Source organism: Nylanderia fulva, unplaced genomic scaffold (assembly GCF_048542155.1).
Source record: "Nylanderia fulva isolate GAGA-0341 unplaced genomic scaffold, ASM4854215v1 Scaffold13, whole genome shotgun sequence".
Classification (NCBI taxonomy): Eukaryota; Metazoa; Arthropoda; class Insecta; order Hymenoptera; family Formicidae; genus Nylanderia; species Nylanderia fulva.
Window position 1 is genome coordinate 3575678 of NW_028189518.1, and position 23134 is coordinate 3598811.

Consider the following 23134-nt stretch of genomic DNA (forward strand, 5'->3'; position numbering starts at 1 on the left):
ATATTATAATGTGTGACACTGGTACCATGATATTTAATAACGTCGAATTTCTAACATAAAATATGTAATTAAGCTAATGAAAGTGTATTTAATATAGATGTTATATAATTATTCTTGCTAAGTAAACATGTGTATAACAATATGTAATATACGTTATTATATATGCATTTATATTTTATATTTAATGACATGATGTTTACGTAACAAACATATCTGCACTATATGTATATATGAAAAACAATTGAAAATATTAACTCATAAAATTTCACTCTAAACAAGCATATCTTCACATGCTTTCGTTCGGGCTTATTAAAGAACAACTTTCTGAACTTGATGAAAGTTATGAAGTCTTCATCATTTATAAAAGTAGATTAAAACTTTTGAGTTTACCGACGTAATCAGAATAGCTACTTGAGCATGCTCGTACTCCACTCGACGACAGTAAAGAGCTCTTGAAAATTCGAGAACTTATTCGAGAACATATAAATCAACGATTTACTCTTATAATAGCAAAAAAAAAAAAGATAATCTGAAACAAATATTGAATTTACAATCTTTTTAATGATGTTTGTTGAAACAAGAAAATTTTAATCACATAAACATTACCTCTAATCTGTGATGTTCTGTACTTAAAATATAAAATTGCCAACTTTTGAACCTTGAAATCGAATTGAACACTTCGCTGAAACAAAAGAGACTGGATAAGAGAATTATGGTCTGAATAAATACTGAATAATTAAGATAAAAATTAAGCTATTATAATAAAAACGGATTTACTCTCATTTTCACGTAAGATAATTTTCATTTAAATAACATGTTAATTTATAAAAGCATTCAATTAAAAAATCAGCATCAATATTTTCATATATATTTCTTTTTTTCTTGTTCTGTTTGTAATAGTCTTTTTTTTTTTTTTGAGAAACAAAATGGCTTACAAAAGATTTTCCGTTATTCAATTTGTTTGATTGAAGCGAGGATTATTTTTTTTTTTGCGCATATAGCTTCAGTTCAAATAAAATATAAAACTCATATATCTAACTGCGAAAGAATATATGAAACAATGCCTTTTCTTATGACATATATATATATATATATATATATATATTATGTTTTAGAAAGTAATTTTAAATCGACAGATATGTACATATATTTTCTATTTTTATAAATTTTGCGAATAATTAAATATCTACAATATTAAAAGTACTAGAAATTAAAAATTTTAAATAATATTTCTTCAATTCTCAGTAATACTTAACCGCTTATTTTCCCATATATATATATTTAAATATATATTAAATATATATTAAATCACTAATTCAATATTTATTAAATCAAGTATTTAAGTATTTTTTCAAATAATTTACTTTATTGTTAATAAGGCAGATCTCGAAACTTAATTTCGATGTTGCGAACGTTGAAATATGGCTGTTTAATAATAAACTTTTTAACGCATAGAGTTTTTTAGCAGACGAGTTTTTTCGCTTGAGGCAGCGCAACGTTACTATGTTCTAAACTGGAAATTATTCATAAACAGTATCTGGCAAAACCGCATATAAAAAGCCACAAGGAATTTACTTTCCTAAGGTAAGGCAGAAATTTGCGTGGGTGTTGCGAGATAATTTGTTTGAATATTATAATATAAAGACGGAAGTAACCAGAGAGATTATGTACTTTTATGCGAAATTTATAAGACACAACTATATTTTAATTAAGTTAATTTATTCGCAATATATATATAATTGTACGCTGTGCTTTATTATCGGTGAAATAAGCGGAATAAAATAATATTAAATCAATATATATACAGTAACTTAACACCTACGACGGATTAAAATTTTCTGATAAAAACAAGATTTATATATACGTATTAATCTTAAAGTTGGATATGTTACCCTGCTTGTGAACGAGCAGGATACTATTACATGGAATAAAATACGTTGCGGATTATACGATAATTTAAAAGGTATCTCGTGATTTTCAAGAGAAAAATAGGTGAACCTGAGCGAAAAACCGTTCTGCGTACCATTAACCCGCTCGTCAGAAAGGAGTAAGTGTGAAGTAAAAAAAAGTCAAACGAAATATAATATAAAACTCGATGTGCGTGAAGCGAAGTACGTATATGCGAACCCGGGATGGAAAAAGAAGCGAATGCGAGTGCCGATTAACCGGGCGCTCGACTGTAACATCCGTTGAAATGAATTACCTTCGTCTCTCTTTTCGTTTCGCCTTTTTTTTGTACCGGCAGCCGCAAGTTTTCTCCTGCTCGACTTTTTTTTTAAGCTCTTCTGTCGGTTTTCAATATCGACCCCTCCCCCTCCCCTCCCCCCGACTCAATTGGTGCTCTTTAGCCTTTTGATCGTTCGTACTCTGCATACGACAAAGGCGGTTGTCCGCATGTTCTCGTCCTGACGCACGGGCTGACTCGACCTCGATTTCACTACTGGCATTCGCCGGCGCGACGCGACGGTCACGTAGTACGGACTTAATATGGCAATACGTGGCAGCGTATCGATTTAATTTTCAGAACAAACCGCGTTGCTGATTGCCTCGTGAAATTTAATGCTGTCAACTCTAGGATTCGAGGATGCATACATAGAGCAAAGTGAAAAGTTTGCCTGTGCGTAGAATGTGCAAACGTCATCTACGATGCGTATATCATTCGGCAGATAATTTGCACGTCCCAACAGTGAGGTTTTATTAATTTTATTTTTCAAAAGTCGTTTAACATTGAGAATTTACACGGTTGAACAATTTTTGTTCAATTTAGCAGATATTACATCCCAAAAAATTCATATAAATTTTTGTGTTAATTTAATATAATGTCGATGTTATAAATGAAGACACGAACATTGTGTTAATATTTTAACACAATAAATGCAAAACTTCAAGTATTTTAAAATAAATTTTGTGTAAAATTAACATAGTATTAATGTAAAAATTAACTAAAATTACAAAAAATAAAAATTTTTTTCTGTAAGTTTTAACAAATAAATTTTGTTACTAATAAAACAGAACATTTTTATTCTGTAAAATTAAAAATAGATGCACATTGTGTTATTTTTACACTTTTAGTTGTTTTAATAACTTAACATTTAAGTCCAATTATATATAACACAACAGCACTATGTTAAATTAACACACAAATGCGTTAAATATTTATCACAAAACACAATTTTTAACAAGAAAACACAATTTTTCCAATAGTGTAAAATCTTATTTATTAGTAATTTAATAATTTTAACAAAATTAAATTTGAAATATTACGAATTTTTCGTTCAGTCAATTCGCTTTAATATCTTGCAATATCGCAAGATATTACGATATGAGCGATTTGTATGCACCGCATATAAGTATCTTTAGTGAATGCCAGGCGGAATAAAGCCGCGCCTAAATATGTCAGCAAGCAAGACACAGGAGAATACCGCGAGGAGACACAGTATAGAAACAACTGCACCACAAATAACGCAAGAGCATCCTGTGTTCCAGAATTGCGGGAGTTAAAAGGAAAGAAGCATTAGCAAAACAAGTACTGAATCCGCATCGCTACTTTTCATTCTCACTACCAGCGTATTTCATTGTAATACATGTCTCGTGCATCCCAGTTAAAGTCCGAGATATTTCAATTAAGCTGCCATTCAACGCAATTATCTCATCAATTCACGGCTGAGATCGCCCGAGTTTCTTGTAACGAGGAGCGAACAGATGTCAATTTCAACCAAGATCTACAATTTACAGTCTAACCGCGTAATCTAAATCAGGATAGTGTTAATTCCGCGTGATTGAGCACGTGGATGAATGCTTTCGTCTGTACTTGCTGAGAAATCGATTGGTGCTTTCTGGTGTCTAATCTCTCTTTCTCTGATCGTGATGATGATTTTAGTTTGAACAAAATTTGTCAAAATTTCAAACAATAAATGAAAATTATTTGCAATTATAATATTTGCACATGCGAACAAAATATATTTTCATTGAAAATTAAGTAGATTGTACAATAATTAATCAACTATTTTTCGATCAAGCTGTCACATTCATAACATGAGATTGCTTTAGATTTCAATATAAAAAGAGAAAAACACAATATTTATAAATAAAATAACATCGAATAAAAATAATAAAAACAATCGCGTTTCATATTTTTTCGTATCGTTAGATAAATTGGTAAAATAAAATTACTTTGAAAACAGTAATTTTATGAAGAAAGATATCTCGAGTATCTTCATATAAGAAATGTGGACAACAGTTTAAAAGCAGTTAAGTTTGATGACTTTATATGATTTACGCGCAAAGATTTTATTCCCGCTTCTTTAGGCTCTCACTGTATATCGTCTGATAAAACTGGCCTGTATCCAAGCTGTAGATTACACTGCGAATATTTATTTCAAAGAATTATTGTCGCAAAAATATTGCGCTATTTGTAAAGCTTGTTGTCGTTTCAAATTAAGTGGAGAGTAAATAGACACGAACGGAACCGCAGAAAAAGTCTAAAATACTGAAACCACAAGGTTGTTAATTTCACGCTTATAAAACGGAGCAATTAAACCAAGCAGTTATCTTTGTGATTTATTTAAAAAAAAAAGGAAGCATCACGTGTTGCCATTAGCACTTTATTAATAGATTTAATCAGGATACCTCGGCCGATTAAATACAAATTTATTGCTAACGCTTAACGAAGCGACGATAACTGTGCTGTTTGGAAATGAAAGAAACCAAACAAGAGGAACAGGTGTTAGTCTTACATCTTTATATCCTCTTTTTAATAGAATCGATAGAGATAACCAACGAGCTCTGCGAGAGAGCGCAAAGAGGTCGAGTCGGGTCACGGCCCCAAGATTCAACAGAACTTTATCTTTCTCTCGTAAGACTCTCCACCGAGGTTAAAAAATTGTTTTAACTACATAACAAATCCCATTTATATTATATAAAAAAGTGATCTGCGTTTGAAGTTTCGTTAATATCTTTGAAATGAACGATCGCGGAACTCGAGTCGGCCATTTACGTTCCGCGCACGCTTCTTTTTGTAATTGCACGAAGCTAGGTACGAATATTTCGCATGCCCCGAGTGCCAAACAACGGCATAACATATTTTGCTGCTCCGTTTGCGTTTTACGACTTCGAGAGAAAATAGTATTCCCGCAGCGCGAAGCAGAAAGTCACGTACTAAATTAAATATTAAACCAAAGTTTTGCAACTGCAAAAATTCTACACGCCGTGCGTATTTTAGTAATCTGCCCGTAGATATCATCAGATCGTCAAGTGAATATATTCATGCAAATACATTTGCTACTTCGCCAAATAATTAGAACTTTAACTAAAACAGAAAATACTCGGGTAAAAATGTTTTTTGTTGCTTCGATGATAAATATCTTACTTCGTAAAAAATAATAATAGTAATAAAAAGCATGTAAAATTAATAATAATAATTAAAAACATCTCCACGGTAATTATTGATGTTAATTTTAACAAGAATAAACTTGATTTGTTTTATGTTTTTATTGCTTTAAATACAGATGCACGAGAAAGCGCTAATTTTGACGCAAATAATTCATGTATTTTATAGAGATAGCTTAATGCCTGGAGCATACTTTACGGCGCAAGATAGCAAACTGCATATATTTATGCGAAATGCATTTGGGAGTGATTCCCGCAATTGCTCTTTTGGGAAGTGACGCAATCCCGAGGTGGAAACCTTCGGTTTCGCGTATCCCATGAATTCCATGAAAGTTTTATACAGCAATGTCATGAAAAGTATCGACATGAAGAATGCGGATACAATAGAAGAAATCTGTAGCCTATCGACAACCTTTTCCGTCGACACTTTGACAAGAATCCCGGCGAAACGCGGCATGTCAAAAACGCGAATTTTTCATAAGCATTTCTAATGCAATAATTATTTTCTCGATTCCGATTATTTGTCTACTTGTAGAAAAAGATAAAACTCTTATCGCTGATATACATAAATTTATATAGCAAAGCTTACCGATTAAATAACATTTCTTTTTAACTAAAACTAAAAATAAATCATGGATTTTTCTTCAATTGTTGTTAATAACAATTGCTGTTTTTAAATCGAAACTAGTATCACTTTTAAAAATAGTCGACAATCATTTAAAGAGAATATGCAATTAGCGCGCGATACAGCGCATTAAAGAAGAAACTTACAAAACTCTTCGAAAGAAAGTTTTTCCATTTTCTCAAAGTCTCATTGTCTGAAGCAATCTTAAAAAAAATAGTAGCACTCATGCGTGTATCCTCTGAACTTTTAGATTTTATGAAATGTCAAATAGCTGGGTCATCACACACGAATGATGATGAGATTCCTATAAGAGTTTATACATCTTCTGGATAATTTTATATTTAGTAATAGTGGCTCTCAGTCAGCAAGATGGAATAAATTTGCATGGGCGTCACCCTGCTCTAGATTTATTCGCTTCACGTAGTATTTAGTACCGCCCAACGCCACCGCAACTTCTATAGACAAGCGAAGAAAATGCTCTCTCTACTGCCGGTGGGAAATACACACAATATGTCTCAGAGCTATACGGTTTCTATCTTTGATTAATCTAAAATCGATTTTTTTTTTTAGCAAAAATTCGAATAGAAAATATCTTTCTTTGTAGGCTGTTTTCCTTCAATTTAATTATTTCATTTAAAATAAATATTTAAGTTAAATTTCTATTAAAATTCTATTTAAACAATGTTCCATTTAAGCATTTATTTCCTATAAAATTCTGCAAAGACCACGTTTTTTTACTGCTCACAACATACATATAAACTTTTATCAACTCAAACTAACTACATGAGGTATTTTTTAAAGTTAATTTTGTAAACTCATTGTAGAAAATGTTTTCTATGATCCAAAACACTGAAAACCTTTATATGTGATTACATATACAATGACAATGTAACAAGAGTGTGAGCTTTTACGCGTATAAAGGCTATTTAAACACATTAACAGATTGTTTTTGACGTACAAAATTAATTTCACTAGTACGTATGTGTGTATATATTTCATTCATACAATATTTAGATATTCTAAAGAGAGAAAATATATGTATATTATACATACACATATGTATAAATGTATATATATTTTGATTTTTTATAGTGGAGATGCTAATTTAACAGAGATAAGTTTTGAAGTTCCAAAGATATTTACGAACCAATTATTGTGAGTTACAATATTTATTTAGTAATCGTATTTAAAATTTGCATTATTTGTTAATTAATTTTTACGTTCTCAAATCTGTCAACATATAGATGTTTCCTTCCTATTTTAATTTTTTCCCTTCCTTTTCTAATTGAATTTAATAAATTTTAATTTTTATGTGTATTGTGTCTGTATACATGTACCCAAAATATTTCTTACTACTGATCGTTTTTACGAAATACGAAAAAAAATCATTCTTCTATATCTATTGAGAATCAAGTGTTTATTCATTCAATACGATTATTATACAATTTGTCACGTGTACGCTAAAAATAGAAAATTCTGTAAGTTATTTTTAGCGATAAAAAGTTATTTTTACGATAAAAGAGCAAATTCTTTAAATATACCGTAAGCTATTTTTAGCGTACACGTGACAAATCGTATAGTAATCATATGAATGTACATACAGTTGATTCAAACGGTACAGATTTTATATAAAGCGCCAGCGGAAAACTCGTCGTATAATAATACACAAAAAATAAAAATTTATTCAATTCGATTACGAAACATATCTGTGTGCTAACAAATTTGAGAATGTAATAATTAACAAATAGCACGAATTTCAAATAATGCGATTACTAAATAATTATCGTAACTCAATAACCGGCTCGTGAATATTTTTGAAGCTTTAAAACTTATCTCTGTTAAATTAGCATCATACAAAATCGAAATAATACATGTATTTTATATTTTTAATATATGCATAATAATTTAAAATGGAAATTATAAAAAGAGAATGAACAAATAGTGAGTTCTAACAAAAATACTATTGATAAAAAAACAAATCGTAATATTAATGCGATAAATCAAAATTTATTATTAAGAGTGATCGACGTGTCGTAGAAAGAAAACTAGTAAATTGAACATGAACAATTCACTTTATATTCTTATCACTTCTTTTACTCACATTGCTATTCTTCTACTTCTAAAACATTTCTGGTCCTGAAACATCTGCAATTATACCTGGGGACAGTCTATTTAAAACTTCCGCAGTATTTTCTACTTCCCCGAACCATTCAACTTTTTAATCCAGTCCTCTTCTACTTGGTAGGCGACAAATCGAGATGCAGTTACTTCTTTGATGATTAAACTAAAGCGCGACGGCATTTTGAAAAAAACATTCACTTCCTTGACAATTTTAATTTGCGCGAATTAAATTTACTTATGTACGTGATTCAATATGCCATGATAAAAATAAAATCATAATTTGATATATAACGCTACAAAAACTTATTACAGTAATGTGTGTATGTATTACGTTTTTTTGCGATACGATAATAAAAATATGAAATATTGCACGTATGGTGAAATAAATAAAAATCGAGAAGAAAAACTTCTCAATCAATTAATGTATCTTGCATTCCTAGCAATAAATACAAAATAACAATTATGTAAAGCTTTAAAAGTGGTTTTTCTTTTTGCTTAGTCTTAAAAAACTACGTAGAATTTATTTCATAATTGATTTTTCGAGTCCTTTTTAAATATGAATAAATTTGCTTACTACTATAAGAGTCGAAGTGAATTTCTCTGTAAATATGCTCATAAATTATTTATATATAGTCATAATAAAATATCGCGTGGGGAATTTTGGACGAATTGACATCATGATTCAGCTAGAATTTTATACTAACGAGTTTCCGAACTTCATAATTTATACACAAAATTCAGATATTAGAAACGATATTCAAAATGTAAAATACAATTGAAATGAATAAACAAAATGTCTCTTTCAATTCTGATTAAAAAATGCGTAATACAATTTATTAAATTTATTTCAAGTAAAATAAATGTGAGAAACACGTTGTTGCGAGATTTCGTTATGATTAGATTATTTATATTTGTAACGTTATTTTTCCAAAAGACTGTGCATTACGCTGTCGCTTCGTATCAAGACAAAGGCCAAATATATTATATATAACACATACTAAAAATTGTGCAAGGTATATCCTTTAGAGGGAGAAAAGAGAGATTTTCAGAAAACAATTCGTTATATTCTTCTAAAAGAAAGAATATTATATTGAAAGTTATGAATATATCGAAAAATGCATGAAATGTTTCAAACACACTGATTGCAAAATTCCTCCATTCTTTCATGCTGCGAATGACATATAAAAGTCACGTGGCAAACACATTGTCACTTATTAAGGACAATTGCAACTTCGTTGTAAATTGTAACTTATACTGCGTTGCACATCGTTGCATCGTTGTGGAGCTGTTAAACTAATCGCATTAAAAGACAACGCAGAGTGAGAACTACTTCCTTCCTGAATGTGTATCGTTCAACTCTCTCATACTCTCTCATTCTCTCCCTCTCTCTCTTTCTCTATCTCTATCTATCTATCTATCTATCTATCTAGCTTCTTGCGTACTTTCCTTAACAAATTCAGATACTTTGGATGATGCTATAAACTTTGCAAAACGTTTTATAAGTGCTCGTGTTCTGGATGTAGTCTATGTCAGAAGCAGGACTTGGAATTAATGACTAGATTTTGCCTAAATTCCTCTTTGATATTATCTCTCCGCTTTGATGTAGTTTACTAACAGATAATTAAAGTAAATACGTTAAGTAATTCCTGTTCACGTGCGCAAAATTTGTTATCTATTCCATTCAATTTCTGGATATAAAACTGCGGATAGCATTTAGCTACATTTTTTGTCCTTTAATTCTATTGCATAAAGCAAATTAATCGCATTAAAACGTCGGCGACAATTATTTTCTCCACAGCAAATTTCTCATTATACATATATTTAATGTATACACACATACACATAAATATGTGTGTACACATGTACGTACACATTAAATTTTAAATACGACTCTCGAATATGTGATACAAAATAGAATACGATACAAATTTCGCAAAATATTTCATGACCTTATCAGCTTGTTCTCATCAATTATACCTGATGAAGAAAAATTGCTTGTAATTTAACCATGGAATTTGTGAGCGGAAAAAACATCCTTTATTTTTTAGGGGGAGAAAGAGGAAGAAGCTCTCTATATAACTTCATTCTTCATTCTAATGCAAGACAAAGTGTATTATTTTCTGAGCAACCAAGCTTCGTGAAATAAAGATAAGCGGAAATAGTGAAGAAGACAAATCGCACTTTCCATCCGGCGTTGTTAATAGCCAAAGAAGCGCAATCTAATCGCATTAAAAGATTAAAGCGCGATGATTGTGATCGTCCGCCCCTTCGTTCTGGTCGTATGGTACTTGTCGATCTTCCATTTGTCACCGGTCAGAAAAATCCAATGGCAATATCGTCGGTTGGGAGGGCCTCACATCGTGTCTTTGGCTGGATGGATGAGGAAAGAAGGTATGAAAGAGAGCAAGAAATTGTGGAACAAGATTGTCAGAGCCATAATGACAAGTATAGCGGGAAGTAATGGAGTAAAAAAAAGATAGTAAAATGTGCTTTAACTGATGTTCGCGTGTCATCTTTTCATCAGGCTGCTTCTAAACGGAAAATATCAGGAGAATGAAAAGTGCATCTCTTCCTGCGATTAAGAGATGATAAATAAGGGAAAAAAATGAGGAGAATATATAAATATAATAAATATTAATTTATATTTATAATCGCGTATAATAATATGTATATAATTTATCAAAAATATAAATATAATATATAACAAAATGTAATTTATAGTTTAAACAATAGTAAATGATATCAATGCCGACATAGAAATTTTATATTTTAATATATTACGACGATTTACATTTTTTTTACTATCAGACAATTAATTGTTTAGATAAAGCTTGAAAATGATAAAACAAATAATAATCGCTATTTGATATGTGGAACAATAGATTACAAATCTCATACTTTCACATTTAAAAATTTAATCAAGTGACTACGTAATTGAAAAAGAAAATTGGCTTTTTATCGTTATATTTATAAAAGGAAGAATTCTTATTTTCTTTTATATTAAAGATAGATTTATCAAATAAGATATAACGCTCAGCGCTTTTCTCACGTATATATTATAGATGTATATCTAAGATACGATACTTTTATAGCGAGGGATTGATATTGCAATTCAGCACGTTGAATTTTTTTATGACGAATCAATCTCCAGTCGCGAGAAACAAATTTTACTCCTTTTAGCAATACGTGATGTAATTCGTAGATTCAGCAGATTCTTAAACGACACATTTCAACCTCGCCCAAGTCGACGTATGTATCCTCAGGATCTCGACTCGTCACTTACCGACACGTTTTCGTGACGGACTCGATTTTCGTGCACATAATAACCGCTTCTCCATCGTCACGATATGCCGCTTCATTCAAATACCAAGCAAAGAGGCCGTGTTCGCTACTCGCGATCGAGTTTACACTTTTCCTTTCCCTGCTATTTTTCTTTTTGCTCTACCATTTCGCCAATTTTAATATAATTCTTTTCCATATAATTATCGTTGTTATCAACTTGCTTGAGCGGATAAGCGAGTTGCACGTAATGGATTGTCATTGTAGAGGTTACATGATTTAATGAAGAAAATACGTAACTTGTTTGTCATTATTAAACTTATATATTCGAACGTGTTTTATGCAGATATAAAAAAATTGAATATAGTGCGTATTTGCACATTCGCAAAATGCTTTATAATCCATCATAACGATTCGCACAACGAACAAGTTTTGCAACTATACGCCGTAGGAATGTATGGCTCAATTATACCCGGTAATTAGTTCCGTTGGAAGTTTAAGGGTGCACTCAATCATGCGCCAGCGTGTGCAATTATAATAGCGCGAAAGCACTTTTTACTCTCCCTCTCGCTCTCTCTCTCTCTCTCTTTTTTTCTCTCTTGCTTAGATTACCTATTTTCCTGTTGTAAGAAGCTGTAATAAATGATGGAAAGAGCTGCTCAAACATTCTTTTTAAGCAATAAATGCTGAAAGTTCATAGTAATTTGCATACGTATATTTATGTCTGCAAAATAATTACATAATAATATATTGATTATAATAAAACATATCTTATATGTTTTAATTAATATTTCAAATTTTTTCGCGATATATGTATATCATAAATATATACATATAATAATTATTATTATAAATTATATTTATACATGTCATATTTTAATGTATAAATTCATGTTTTTTATTATATTATATAAACGTTTTAGAAAACGTAATAATAGTAAATAACGAAGGTTACGCAAACGATACAAGATACAAGGCAAGGAACCCGATACGAATTTCAGTATGCCAATTCAGTAGATCGAACTGTCGGGCATAGAAATCCAATTCACAGTGCCGTTTTGTGGAGATCAGCGTGATCGAGATTCAAGGGACTCGGGATAAGGGTGGGTTTCGCTGTTGCATAGAAGGCTTCGTCTCTCTGCCCGAGTCCCACATCTTACTTTCTTCCTTCTCGCGCATATACGATAGAATACGTCGTGGAAATATTCGGATTGGAAATTGGTTATACATCGGGGACACTACCTTTTAGGCCACTCCGGTAATACACCCGTGGATCGAAGAGGATTTTAAAGGTAAAAATCCATTGTAAATTCCGTGCTGTGTTTTCTCTTACAATCTTCGCAGAAGGGGCTTATGGGTTGCTTAATATTGCGGCTTTTATATTACGGTCAACTCGTTACGACGCTTTTTTGCGCATGAATGAATTCATCAAAGTGCTTTAAACGTGAACCATCAATCCGTACTTATCGAGATGTATTAACGCCAGTCATTGCGAGCTAAATTATTCATAAAATATTGAAAAAAAAATTGTCACATGAAGAAAATAAAATTTTTATTCGTAGGATATTATTGTTGTTAATTATTAAAAGATGAATAAAATGAAGATAAAAAATGTATCGGTGCCGTTGTAAAAAGTAATCAAGATTTTATCGATCTTGATCAAATTACGAACGAATAAATTAATTTAAACGATTAAGGATTGCATGAAAAGGGGAATTTTTTAAATTCGTTTCATTTATAATTTGATTGTAAAAGTAAACTTCTTCTCAATTTTAACTCATTCCTTGCTTCTGACATCATGTACAGCGCAGAAAGATTCTGATTGCCTAAAGTAATTGAATTCGACGCCTGACCTCTTTGCTCTAATAATTCTTCCCTTGAAACAACTTAATAACGGAAGAAGGCAAATAAACGATTAGAACTGTAAATGACGTTTGCGGGGATACTTGAATTTTCCGATTCATTACAGAAACCTAATCCGATTCGATTTTCCGTGCTTCCGCTGTAACTACGATTTATGTAATTTTATGTAACTCTAAATTCTTACGCAACTATATCGGCGCGATATCGGCTTACTTTTATCGGCCGGATTGAACACTCCAAAGTATCGTATAACGATTAATATTCGATGCGCATAATCAATAAATTAAAATCGCAATAAATAACGGTTAGCTTCGGTTTAATATAACAATCTGGACTCACCACGCATTTGGGATACTCTTCCTCCGGGGTGGGTCTTTTCCATCCGAGTAACGGTGGTATACAAACGAGGGCCGACAACAGCCAGACGAGAGCAATCATAAGCGCCGCTCTAGCCGGCGTTCTTTTCTTCAAATAGTCGACCGCTTGCGTGATGCTCCAAAATCTGTCGAGGCTGATGAGGCACAGATTCATGATGCTGGCTGTACACAGGAGCACGTCCATGGCGGAATAAATGTCGCACCACCAATAACCGAAGATCCAGTAGCCCATAATCTCGTTCGCGAGTGAGAACGGCATGATGACGAGGCCGAGAAAGAAGTCCGCTACCGCGAGGCTGGCTATAAACCAATTCTGTATGTTTTTGAGCGCCTTCTCCGTTGCGATGGCGATTATCACTAGCATATTTCCCACGACGATGACGATCATCAGCATCGTCGCGAGAATAGACGCGAGCACAATGTGCGGAAGGGTATATCCCGACGGATAGAGACCTTCGCCCCGAACGATCAAAGTCTCGTTATACAAGCTAATGTTCCAAGGATAACGGTGACTCGTGTTGAACGAGTCGTTGAACGAACCGATCATGTCCTCCATCGTGTCGCTAAAACCGAAGAGCAACAGACCCTTCCCGTATTCGATCGCGACTCCCTCCTCCGTGCTATTCGATACACTTGCACGTGCTGTACTCACACTTACACTATCGTTAGTACTGCCTATACCGTCGACACTTTGTTCACCGCCGCCACCCCCGGTGCCTATCCCTGCCACGTTTTCTTCGCCAGTAAATGCAGTTTCCCCACTCTTTGTCGCGCCTACGGTGTTCTTGTTCTTGCCACAAACTCGAATTTCTGAAGTCTGGCCACAATGGTGGGAAGCTTCCTTTCTTGTCGCCACGTCGTCCCCGGTATATTTTTCCTCGTTCCCGGTAGCGTTCGCTTCCTCCTCTTCTTTCCTCGTTGCTCCTTCTTCTTCTTCTTCTTCCTCTTCTCTCTCGACACCTCCGCCACCTCCGTGAAGGCGATTAACACGATCGCTGGTAGCCGCCGCGGTCTGACGTTCACCGTACGAGATCGCACGTGTCGGGTGGGCCTCGTTACTCGAAAACGTAGAGCCACCGCTAATCGGTCGAGACCACGACATGTTCCCCTCGAAGACGCTCGTGGACGTCGTTGTCGGACTATCGACGGCGATGGTCATAATGCCGAGAAGCGGCATCATTCGCACCCTCGTCGAGGACTGTAGATGCTATCTCGGTAAGGAGGATGCGGATGTCGTGGCAGCGCGCGAATAGCAACGTGCCCCGGGTGCCAGTTCGAGTAGCAGCAATAGCAGGAGGGTGGTGGTCTCGTCGCATCTCGAGGCCAAGGGCGTCATGCCCGTTTCAGGATAATGCCATCGTTGTCGAATACGCAAATGCCGCCACGCGCGCTCCTCTTCTTCCTCGTTCTCCGCACGGCGAGTTCCTGGGGAAGCCGTTGTCTCTCGCGAGGGATCGAACGATTCGGGGAAATCACTTTTTCACTGTTCCTTCGTTTTTCTCCCTTTCCGCTGGATAATCCTTTAATCGCGATGCGAATCTAGCCTTCGATCCCGATCAAAAAACTATTTTTCAAGTATCTCGAGATGTTACAATTTCGTGTGATTTTTCTTTTTCTTTTCTTCTTTAGGATTTTTACACGTATAGCACTATCGCGCGCGTATTTATATCCTCGCTTAGCGCGGCTAAAAAGTCTTCGGCAATCGTTTTTTTTCTATTGGACCAAATCTTTTAGAATCTAGTTTAGCTTAACTTTAGCTAATTTCGGCGTGATTGACACCTTCGGTTTCGTGCTTCTACGGAGCTGTAACGTTATTCCCGCTACTTCTTCGGTGCCGTGGTCATACGTAGTTGGTCTCTGATTTATTGCTTGCATGAATCGCAACTCCGTTCCTCGTATTTCCTGCATTCACTGGTCCACAACAGACTTAACACGGACAGAGCGTACAGAGATTTATGGGTAGTCCGGTATAGGCGACTTAGTTAAGAATATCAAGGTAGATAGAGAAAGTGAAAGAGAGAAAGAGATAGATAAGATAGAAAAGGAGAGAGAAGAGAAAAGAGAGAAATGGATAGATAGACAGATAGATAGTCTATATGAGAATAAGAGTAAAAAATTGGTCCCCGTGTTTTTTTACCTTTCCTTTACATTAAGCTTGAGCGCGGCCTACATAGCCTGGAGGCAAATAAAGCGAGAAAAGTTTTCTTGAGAAAGTGTCGACGATCGTAAGAAAATTTCTCTTTAGGACTAGCATAGATCCCCCAAAGTAATTTTGCAAGACGACAGGCGTTTTGACACGGTCGTGAGAAGTGATTTCGTGCAAATCTTGATAATTGATTACGCGCTCGTACGTTTCTCCTTTTAGTGACGGAAACGCGAGTTTCCCCGTCGCTTCTTCTCTCGCTTTCTTTCCTCGAGTCCTATACGCGCGGCTCGACGTTGTTTCACTCTAACGATGCCCGCGAGCTAATTAATTATCGCGCCGGGGCTAAAAGGCTAAGCGCTGGATACCCGTACTGCTCCGACCTGCTTTTCGAATACTACAAAATCAGCGAGAAAACACACTTTGACGAAAAATTAGAACGACAGAGATTATAGATTGTATATAGAACTATTAATATGTACACGTGTATTCATATACGCTATATATATATATATATATATATGTATATATGTATAATACGTATATTAACGCGAGTTTAAAAGTGCTACTCGCGAATTGTCTCTGTGTGCATGTCTTATTTTTTAACAAGCTTCCGTAAATGTAACGCGGAATTAGCGATATATCAATTGTATATTCTTTACACAAATGCGCGTATTCTTAATCTAAGTTCTATTATTCAACATAGAACATGTAGAGATATAAAGTGTAAGAATTAATACTTAATATATATCTATATTTTATAGTGATAGAGAAGCAAAGAGAGAGGAAGAAGATAGAGAAATATGGAGAGCAAGAGCGAGAGCAAGCGAGAAAGAGAGAGAGAGAGAGAGAGAGAGAGAGAGAGAGAGAGAGAGAGAGAGAGAGAAAGAGAGATAGATAGATAGAGAGAAGAGAAGAGAGAAAAAGAGAGAGGAAGCCAAGAAAGACGAGAAAAAATGAAGTATAATCGCTCTTTTGCTTGAAAGAAATCACGCGCGTTAATATAATATAAGAACTTCCCTGTATGTACACCTATTTACACGTCATTAGACCTCATTACTTCGGGACGTGTCTCGTTTACTTGTCTCTCGTTCTAACCCTCCTTCATACGGCACTAGGTCATTGGATTAAGCAGATCCGTCCACGTATTCACTCACGTCTTTGAATAATCTATATTTGTCTCTCACGAAACACTGTACAGTTTCTCGGCAATCGTGATAGAGAATTAATGTCAAAATATTTATCTCGATAATCGTCGTATACTAGGTCTCATCATCGAGACACCATTCGTTGTTCACGATATTTTCAGATTTTCAATTGGCAGTTCGTGATATTTGCTTCGGACGTTCCTTCGCTCGAACTACTACTTTGGATTTAGCGGTTCTTGACGCGATAAATGGGAAAAGTGAATCCTCTTTCAATTTCAAAATCTTGCAAGACCTGGTTTCGTCATCTGATTTGTAAGTCTCTTTTATATCGCGCCGGTTCTATTTCGAAGCGACTTAAGATAGTCAATAATTCTGAATTCTTTTTATTTACTTATTTATTATTTTATTTCAATTTGATGCCACTCGATTGACTTTGATTCGGATCATCCCGATTTCCTTGACGATTTAACGGTGCTACCTTTTCCATCGGCTTTGACAGTACCGGAGATCAGCTTTTACTTGAGACATTTCGCTTCTGACGGAGCGCGTCTCGTTTTCTACGAGGGTTGTTATTTCCGCGTACGTATGTTTTCTATCCTCGTATTTATTCAGGGCGAAGACGATGAAAGCGACGCAGAAACCTTCGACAATACCGTATTATGGTGTTTATAGCATCGCGTTTTGAAAAAACAAAACCTCGCAGAGGTTTTTTGTTTCCTGTTTGTTTTTTTCCGCGCCTCTCAAAAATTCCAACACCAAAATCGGACTTGCGAATCGAATACGTTGCAAAACGACATTATCGGGACGAGAAATTGAATTCGCGCACTTCGATTGGAACACGATTGGTCTCACGGGGTCCTCCCCACAAACACACGTATACAACTTTTCGGTCCTTTAAACAGTCAGCGCACAATTCACTCGAGCGGGCCCTGACTTGCGAGTGTAGGCTCTTTTCGCGGCATTTGAATCATCTCGCGAAGTACCAGGATACAGAAGGGTTGAAGTATATATGACAGACAAATATGAGAGAATTAATCGGAGGACGAGGAAAGGAAATGATGAAATTTACGGCAATCAGTGTTGATATATCAACGACGACACAGTCGCGTGGCGGGCTGTCCAGCAGCCAAACTCATCCCGGTTTCTCGGCACCACGAGGGAGGCTTCGGGAATGTCTCGTTTTTCGTCCTCGTGTCTCTTCAACACCGCGTGCATGCGTGCAGTTCGAGGTTGTCTCGTGGGTGTTTGGAAACGCACTGCAGCCGTGAGGGACGAGCCAGGAACTCGGACTCCCTCTCGTGTCGTTCGGGGGATGGAAACTCTCGCAGGATGTCGGCGGAGAGAGTATGTACGTGCGCACGTGTCTGTCTGTGTGTTAGTCTCTCTCCCTCTTCTTGTGTGCCATGTATATACGATTTGCCTTGTACGTGTGTGTGTATGTGTGTGTATGTGTATCGGTGTGCCGTATATATTCCTGTATATGCGTGTGCATGTATATGTGATAGGGGGGAGCGTTAGGGAGGGAAAGAGAGCTTGCTTGGCTCACTGGAGGCTGACTGTTGGCCCGACCGATCGCTCCGTCCGACGATACCAGCGTCGGGGCGCCGTCTGAGTCGCGGAACCTGGGGCGCAAGCGTCGCGACGCCACCGACAGTATCCGACAGCAGCGTCGCGGACCGACAGTCGACTTTGGACCATCGACCGATCGGTCTCCGTAACGAAAATATGTTGCTACTCCAATTCTGTCACGAAGAACGTCACTTCGAATGTCCTCATCCCCGTCGGCCATTGTGCCTTTCGTATATATTTATTGTCACTGTTGCGGTTTTTTCAATGCGAACGTACTATAATTATATATTATTATTATTATTACGAAACTCTCTTAAGTTTTTCTAATTATTATTGCGTCTAATATTTTTAATAATATGATTATTTTATTACTACCGATTAATTAATTTTTTTTTTAAATAACTATTTCAAAATAAGGAATATTGAACATGTTTTCATTTATTTGCCTGATAAATGAGATTGTAAGATTCTCCTCTATCATATATTTGATGCAAAGGCGAGATTATATTTGAGCTAAACGCAATACCAGTTTCATATACTCTCAGTAATTAGTTCGTGCATCAGTTGCTGCTATCGACAATATTGGAGAGGATATTCAATTTTTAATAAATCCTTCTTTCTAAATAACAAAATTTAAATCTATATTTGATCATTACAAATCTTCGGTATATCAACGTAAAATGAGAACACTGAGAAAATGTATGACGTAGATTGAAAATATTACACTAATAAATATTAAATTAAATATAATATAAATAGATATTCAACTAAAAAATATTAATTGCATTATATTTTGCATGATTATGAATAGTACTATGTCATCATTATTTTTTCCCAAGAGTAATGTAGAGGAGAAAAAAGTAAATTGACGCTCAAATATTGTATAAAATGTAATAAAATATAAAAATTTATGGATTTACATCTCCCGTTTTCTAAAGAATTATTACTGTCTGCAAAAAATATGAGAGAGGGAAAGAGATGCATACCGTGTTTTTCCCGATTTCTATTTAAATTTATATCCGAAATAGATGTATACAATTTTCTATGACAGAGAAATTGAAGGGCTAAAGAAATAATGTAAAAAACGAGAAGCAATTCCATCATTTTTGATAACAAGGGAAGGTCGCTCTTAATGTTTTTTCTCGCTAAATTAACATCTCACTCAAATAATTAGGGAAATGTGATTGTAAACCTTTAATAACACTAAAGCGAAATTATTGTCGACTTTATATTATTAGTAATCGATTGCTGCACAATTTACTAAAGAGAAAATAAGTTTCAATCAAGAAAGAATAAAGAGAGACAGAGAGAGAGAGAGAGAGAGAGAGAGAGAGAGAGAGAGAGAGATTTCATGTCCATCACTTAACTTTTTTAAAAATTATTTAAGCTCCAATATGATGTATTTGACATAATTCATGTATATAAAAAATTTGTTGTTTCTTTACATGCTGCCAATTATGCACATGGTACAAACATTCAAATTTATTATGTTTCTGCATATTCTGTTCATATCTTTTTGATTGCGTGTTTAAAATGCATTTCATCGTCGGATAACGAAACGCAAGTGAAATGCATATATTCTAAGTACATTAAAATATTTTTGGACTTTACCTAATGTAAGTTTAAGCTAACTTTATCTTTACGTAAATATTCTCTCTACGTCTCAAATCGATTTTTATATATGCTCCATATCAAGGTAGATAATGTTAGAAACAGAAAGTTTACTTTGAAATTTACAAGTTGCGAACTCATGAGTGGTGTGTTTTCGCTTTAAACTGTAAAAACTAATTTTGTACATTATCTCTATAGCGAAAATCACATTTCATTGCGCTTCGCAGAAATTGTATGCTAGATTCTTTTATAGAAACTGGCCGATAATCTTAATTCACCCGAGCAGAACCTTGATCTCTTCCTATAATCCAATTTCATAGAAGAAAACTCAGTATTATTTTATCAAATAAATATTGGATTTTTCTACATTCTCCTTCAATAAAAGTTACTTCGATCGACTAGTTCTAAAGAAAGAATATTTTTCTGTTGAAAATGGACAGTCAATAAAAAGATACCTCTCCCCCGCCTCCGTCGAAAACTATTATTGAGAGAAGAATTCGATGACATGTTTCTGCTTCAGGAGAATCTTCAACAATATTTTTCAGAACGTATATCTTTTTTTCCGAAGAAATTACATTTCACATTAAATTCACATTACAGAGGTATTGCGTGATGACTTTTCGCGTTTCTTTGGATGTCGGGTTTAATTAATTGAAATGCAAACTTTTAAAATTTTGATATAAAGAATTATTTTTTCTTTCGGAAATGCTATTCGGAAATATATAAATGCATAAGTATGAAAGACTATTCATACCGTAAAAGTGCCAACGCGTTTGAATTATTTTTTCGTATATTTTATGCTTTCGGCGATATTCGCAGGGAATCGAATACCTCAATTTACCATTGAGGCTATTTCAACTCCTAAACCTGCAAACGATCACGTATAAAAAATATATACCTCTTATTTTGAATTACTGCATCATATATCCAAAGCTTATAAAAGTTGGAAAAGATATGTCCAACTTTTCTCTTCTTAAAATAACTATTTCAATATATTTTTTTTAATTCATCCCTGTTGTTTTCATAGATAAATCATATCCGAATATCCGATAACGCATTTCGTTTTAACATATTTCTCAAGTTAATGCGACGCATTGACAACCTGTCAATGGATTAATTAAAAAACTTTAAAATTAACAAACTTTCTTCCTGTCCTTATGTTGATCACTGAACCAGATAACGAGCTGCTGCATAACATAGTCTATAAGAAGAGAAGAAACTTTTTCGTTGTAGCCGTAACTGCTTAAATAATAACATTAAAAACAATGTAGTTTATAATGACATCATTAAAGATTTTAGTTAAACTTATAAAAATATTAAGTTTGTATAAAATATCGCACATTTAATCAGATTTTTTTAATTGGAAAAACGATAAATAAACTTCGTTAATATAATACAACGTGCGAATAAATAAATTCAACTGCTAATTTAGGGCTGAGCAATTAATTCACCAACTTAATTAATTGTCGACTTTAGGGGTGCCGGATCAGAGCAACCCCAATCGAGAGAACCTCCAAATCTCGTTCGATCCTTAACTTTATATAGCTATCCGATAGAACGGGAAGGTAACGCGCGCGTATATGTGTGTATATATATATTTCCGTTCTTCTCTCTTCTTGGTTCTGCCGCGTCAACGTTGACTCGGCACCGCCTGCTCGTCCGTCATCCTCTATTCCGTGCCTCTCTTGGTCTTTCTGTCCGCCTCTTTGCCGAAAGTTTCTCGGGCAAGTTTCTCGGGTCCGGGTAAGTTCGGGATATCGTCGTAACTCTCCTACTGGACCGACATGCAAGCCCGTGGCTCCCTTCGCGCGTTGGCGCGACCATTGGTGAAAGACGTCGTGCACGTGTATCGACATTGTTCTCGCACTCGAGGACATGCAACCATGGCCGAGAAACTAGTTACGAAACTAGTCCTCCCTTTCGGCCCTGTCTTTATGTCGCGAGATACTACAGGTACCCTATATACGGGCGCATCGAATCTCCTCGAATTCGATTGCAACAAAGTGCCAGTTGGCAATTGTGCTGATTCGTCGGTGACGTCTACCGATCAAGAGCGAGAACATCCTCGATGTATTTGAACTTTAGCGACGCGGACGCTGTCCGGCATCATCGATGTAACAGATGCTAGAACACGCTTGAAGAAACTTATTTCAAAGGAAGAAAGACATTTTTTTTTGTGCGAAGAATTCTATCATTACTGATTTTTCTCGGTAAATGCTCTATGTACGTACATTTGAAATTAATAAAAATAAAAATAATAAAAATTAATATTGCCATTTTATTAGAGAAACGTCAATTCATTTCCAAATCTGTAGAATAATCTCAATTGCGTTGTCGGTTAATTCGTACTCTGTAATATGGAATAAGCCTGATGATACAATACGCAACAATATCAACTGCACATATCAATCAATGCTTGAATGCTTTGAAACAACTATGCTTATATATCCGAGGAATTTATAGACGCCGCGTTGACGATTATTACTTGCAGATGCTGCCAGGAATATCAGACTGCAAATATACTGCGCCCAAATATGTGAGATAAAATTAGATCAAGTAGACTCGTGCAATTTTCATTAAGTATAAAAGATGTACATATAATAAATTGTACGATAACTATATTTATATATCCGTCTACACACACAGATTTATGGAAATTAAACAAACTCAAATGTTAGCTTTATTTCATTTTTAGTATTTTCGATATAAATGCTTCTCCATATCTAAGTCTGTAAACGCGACCAAGTTTTTTTGAATATCGGAAAAATCAATTTATTGTATAAAAAATAAAATATGTTTACTTACACTTTTATAACAGGATATTTGAGGTTTACTCAATTAATATGTGTGCTGTTTTTAAACAAAACAGAGAAAAGGTTGGATATCAAATTTTGTATATCGTAATTCTTAATTAGTGCACATAAACTTCACAGTTGACTTCTCGAAAATACGCGCGAATGGTAGAGCCAATAATACAATCAGCGCACGCGTATTTTAATTAGCATCTGTC

General features: G+C 34.7%; 1 protein-coding gene across 1 annotated transcript in view; it reads right to left on the reverse strand.

The window, feature by feature from the left end:
• Positions 1 to 18526, reverse strand: part of Octalpha2R (alpha2-adrenergic-like octopamine receptor) — a 114102-nt gene extending 95576 nt beyond the window's left edge. Inside the window, exons 1-2 of the mRNA XM_029304646.2 lie at positions 15433 to 18526; positions 13616 to 15366 (exon numbers count right to left, since the gene is read on the reverse strand). Of these exons, the coding sequence (XP_029160479.1) occupies positions 13616 to 14833 (1218 nt within the window). The 5' untranslated portion in view covers positions 14834 to 15366; positions 15433 to 18526. The remainder of the gene's footprint in view (positions 1 to 13615; positions 15367 to 15432) is intronic.
• Positions 18527 to 23134: the final 4608 nt, after the last annotated feature.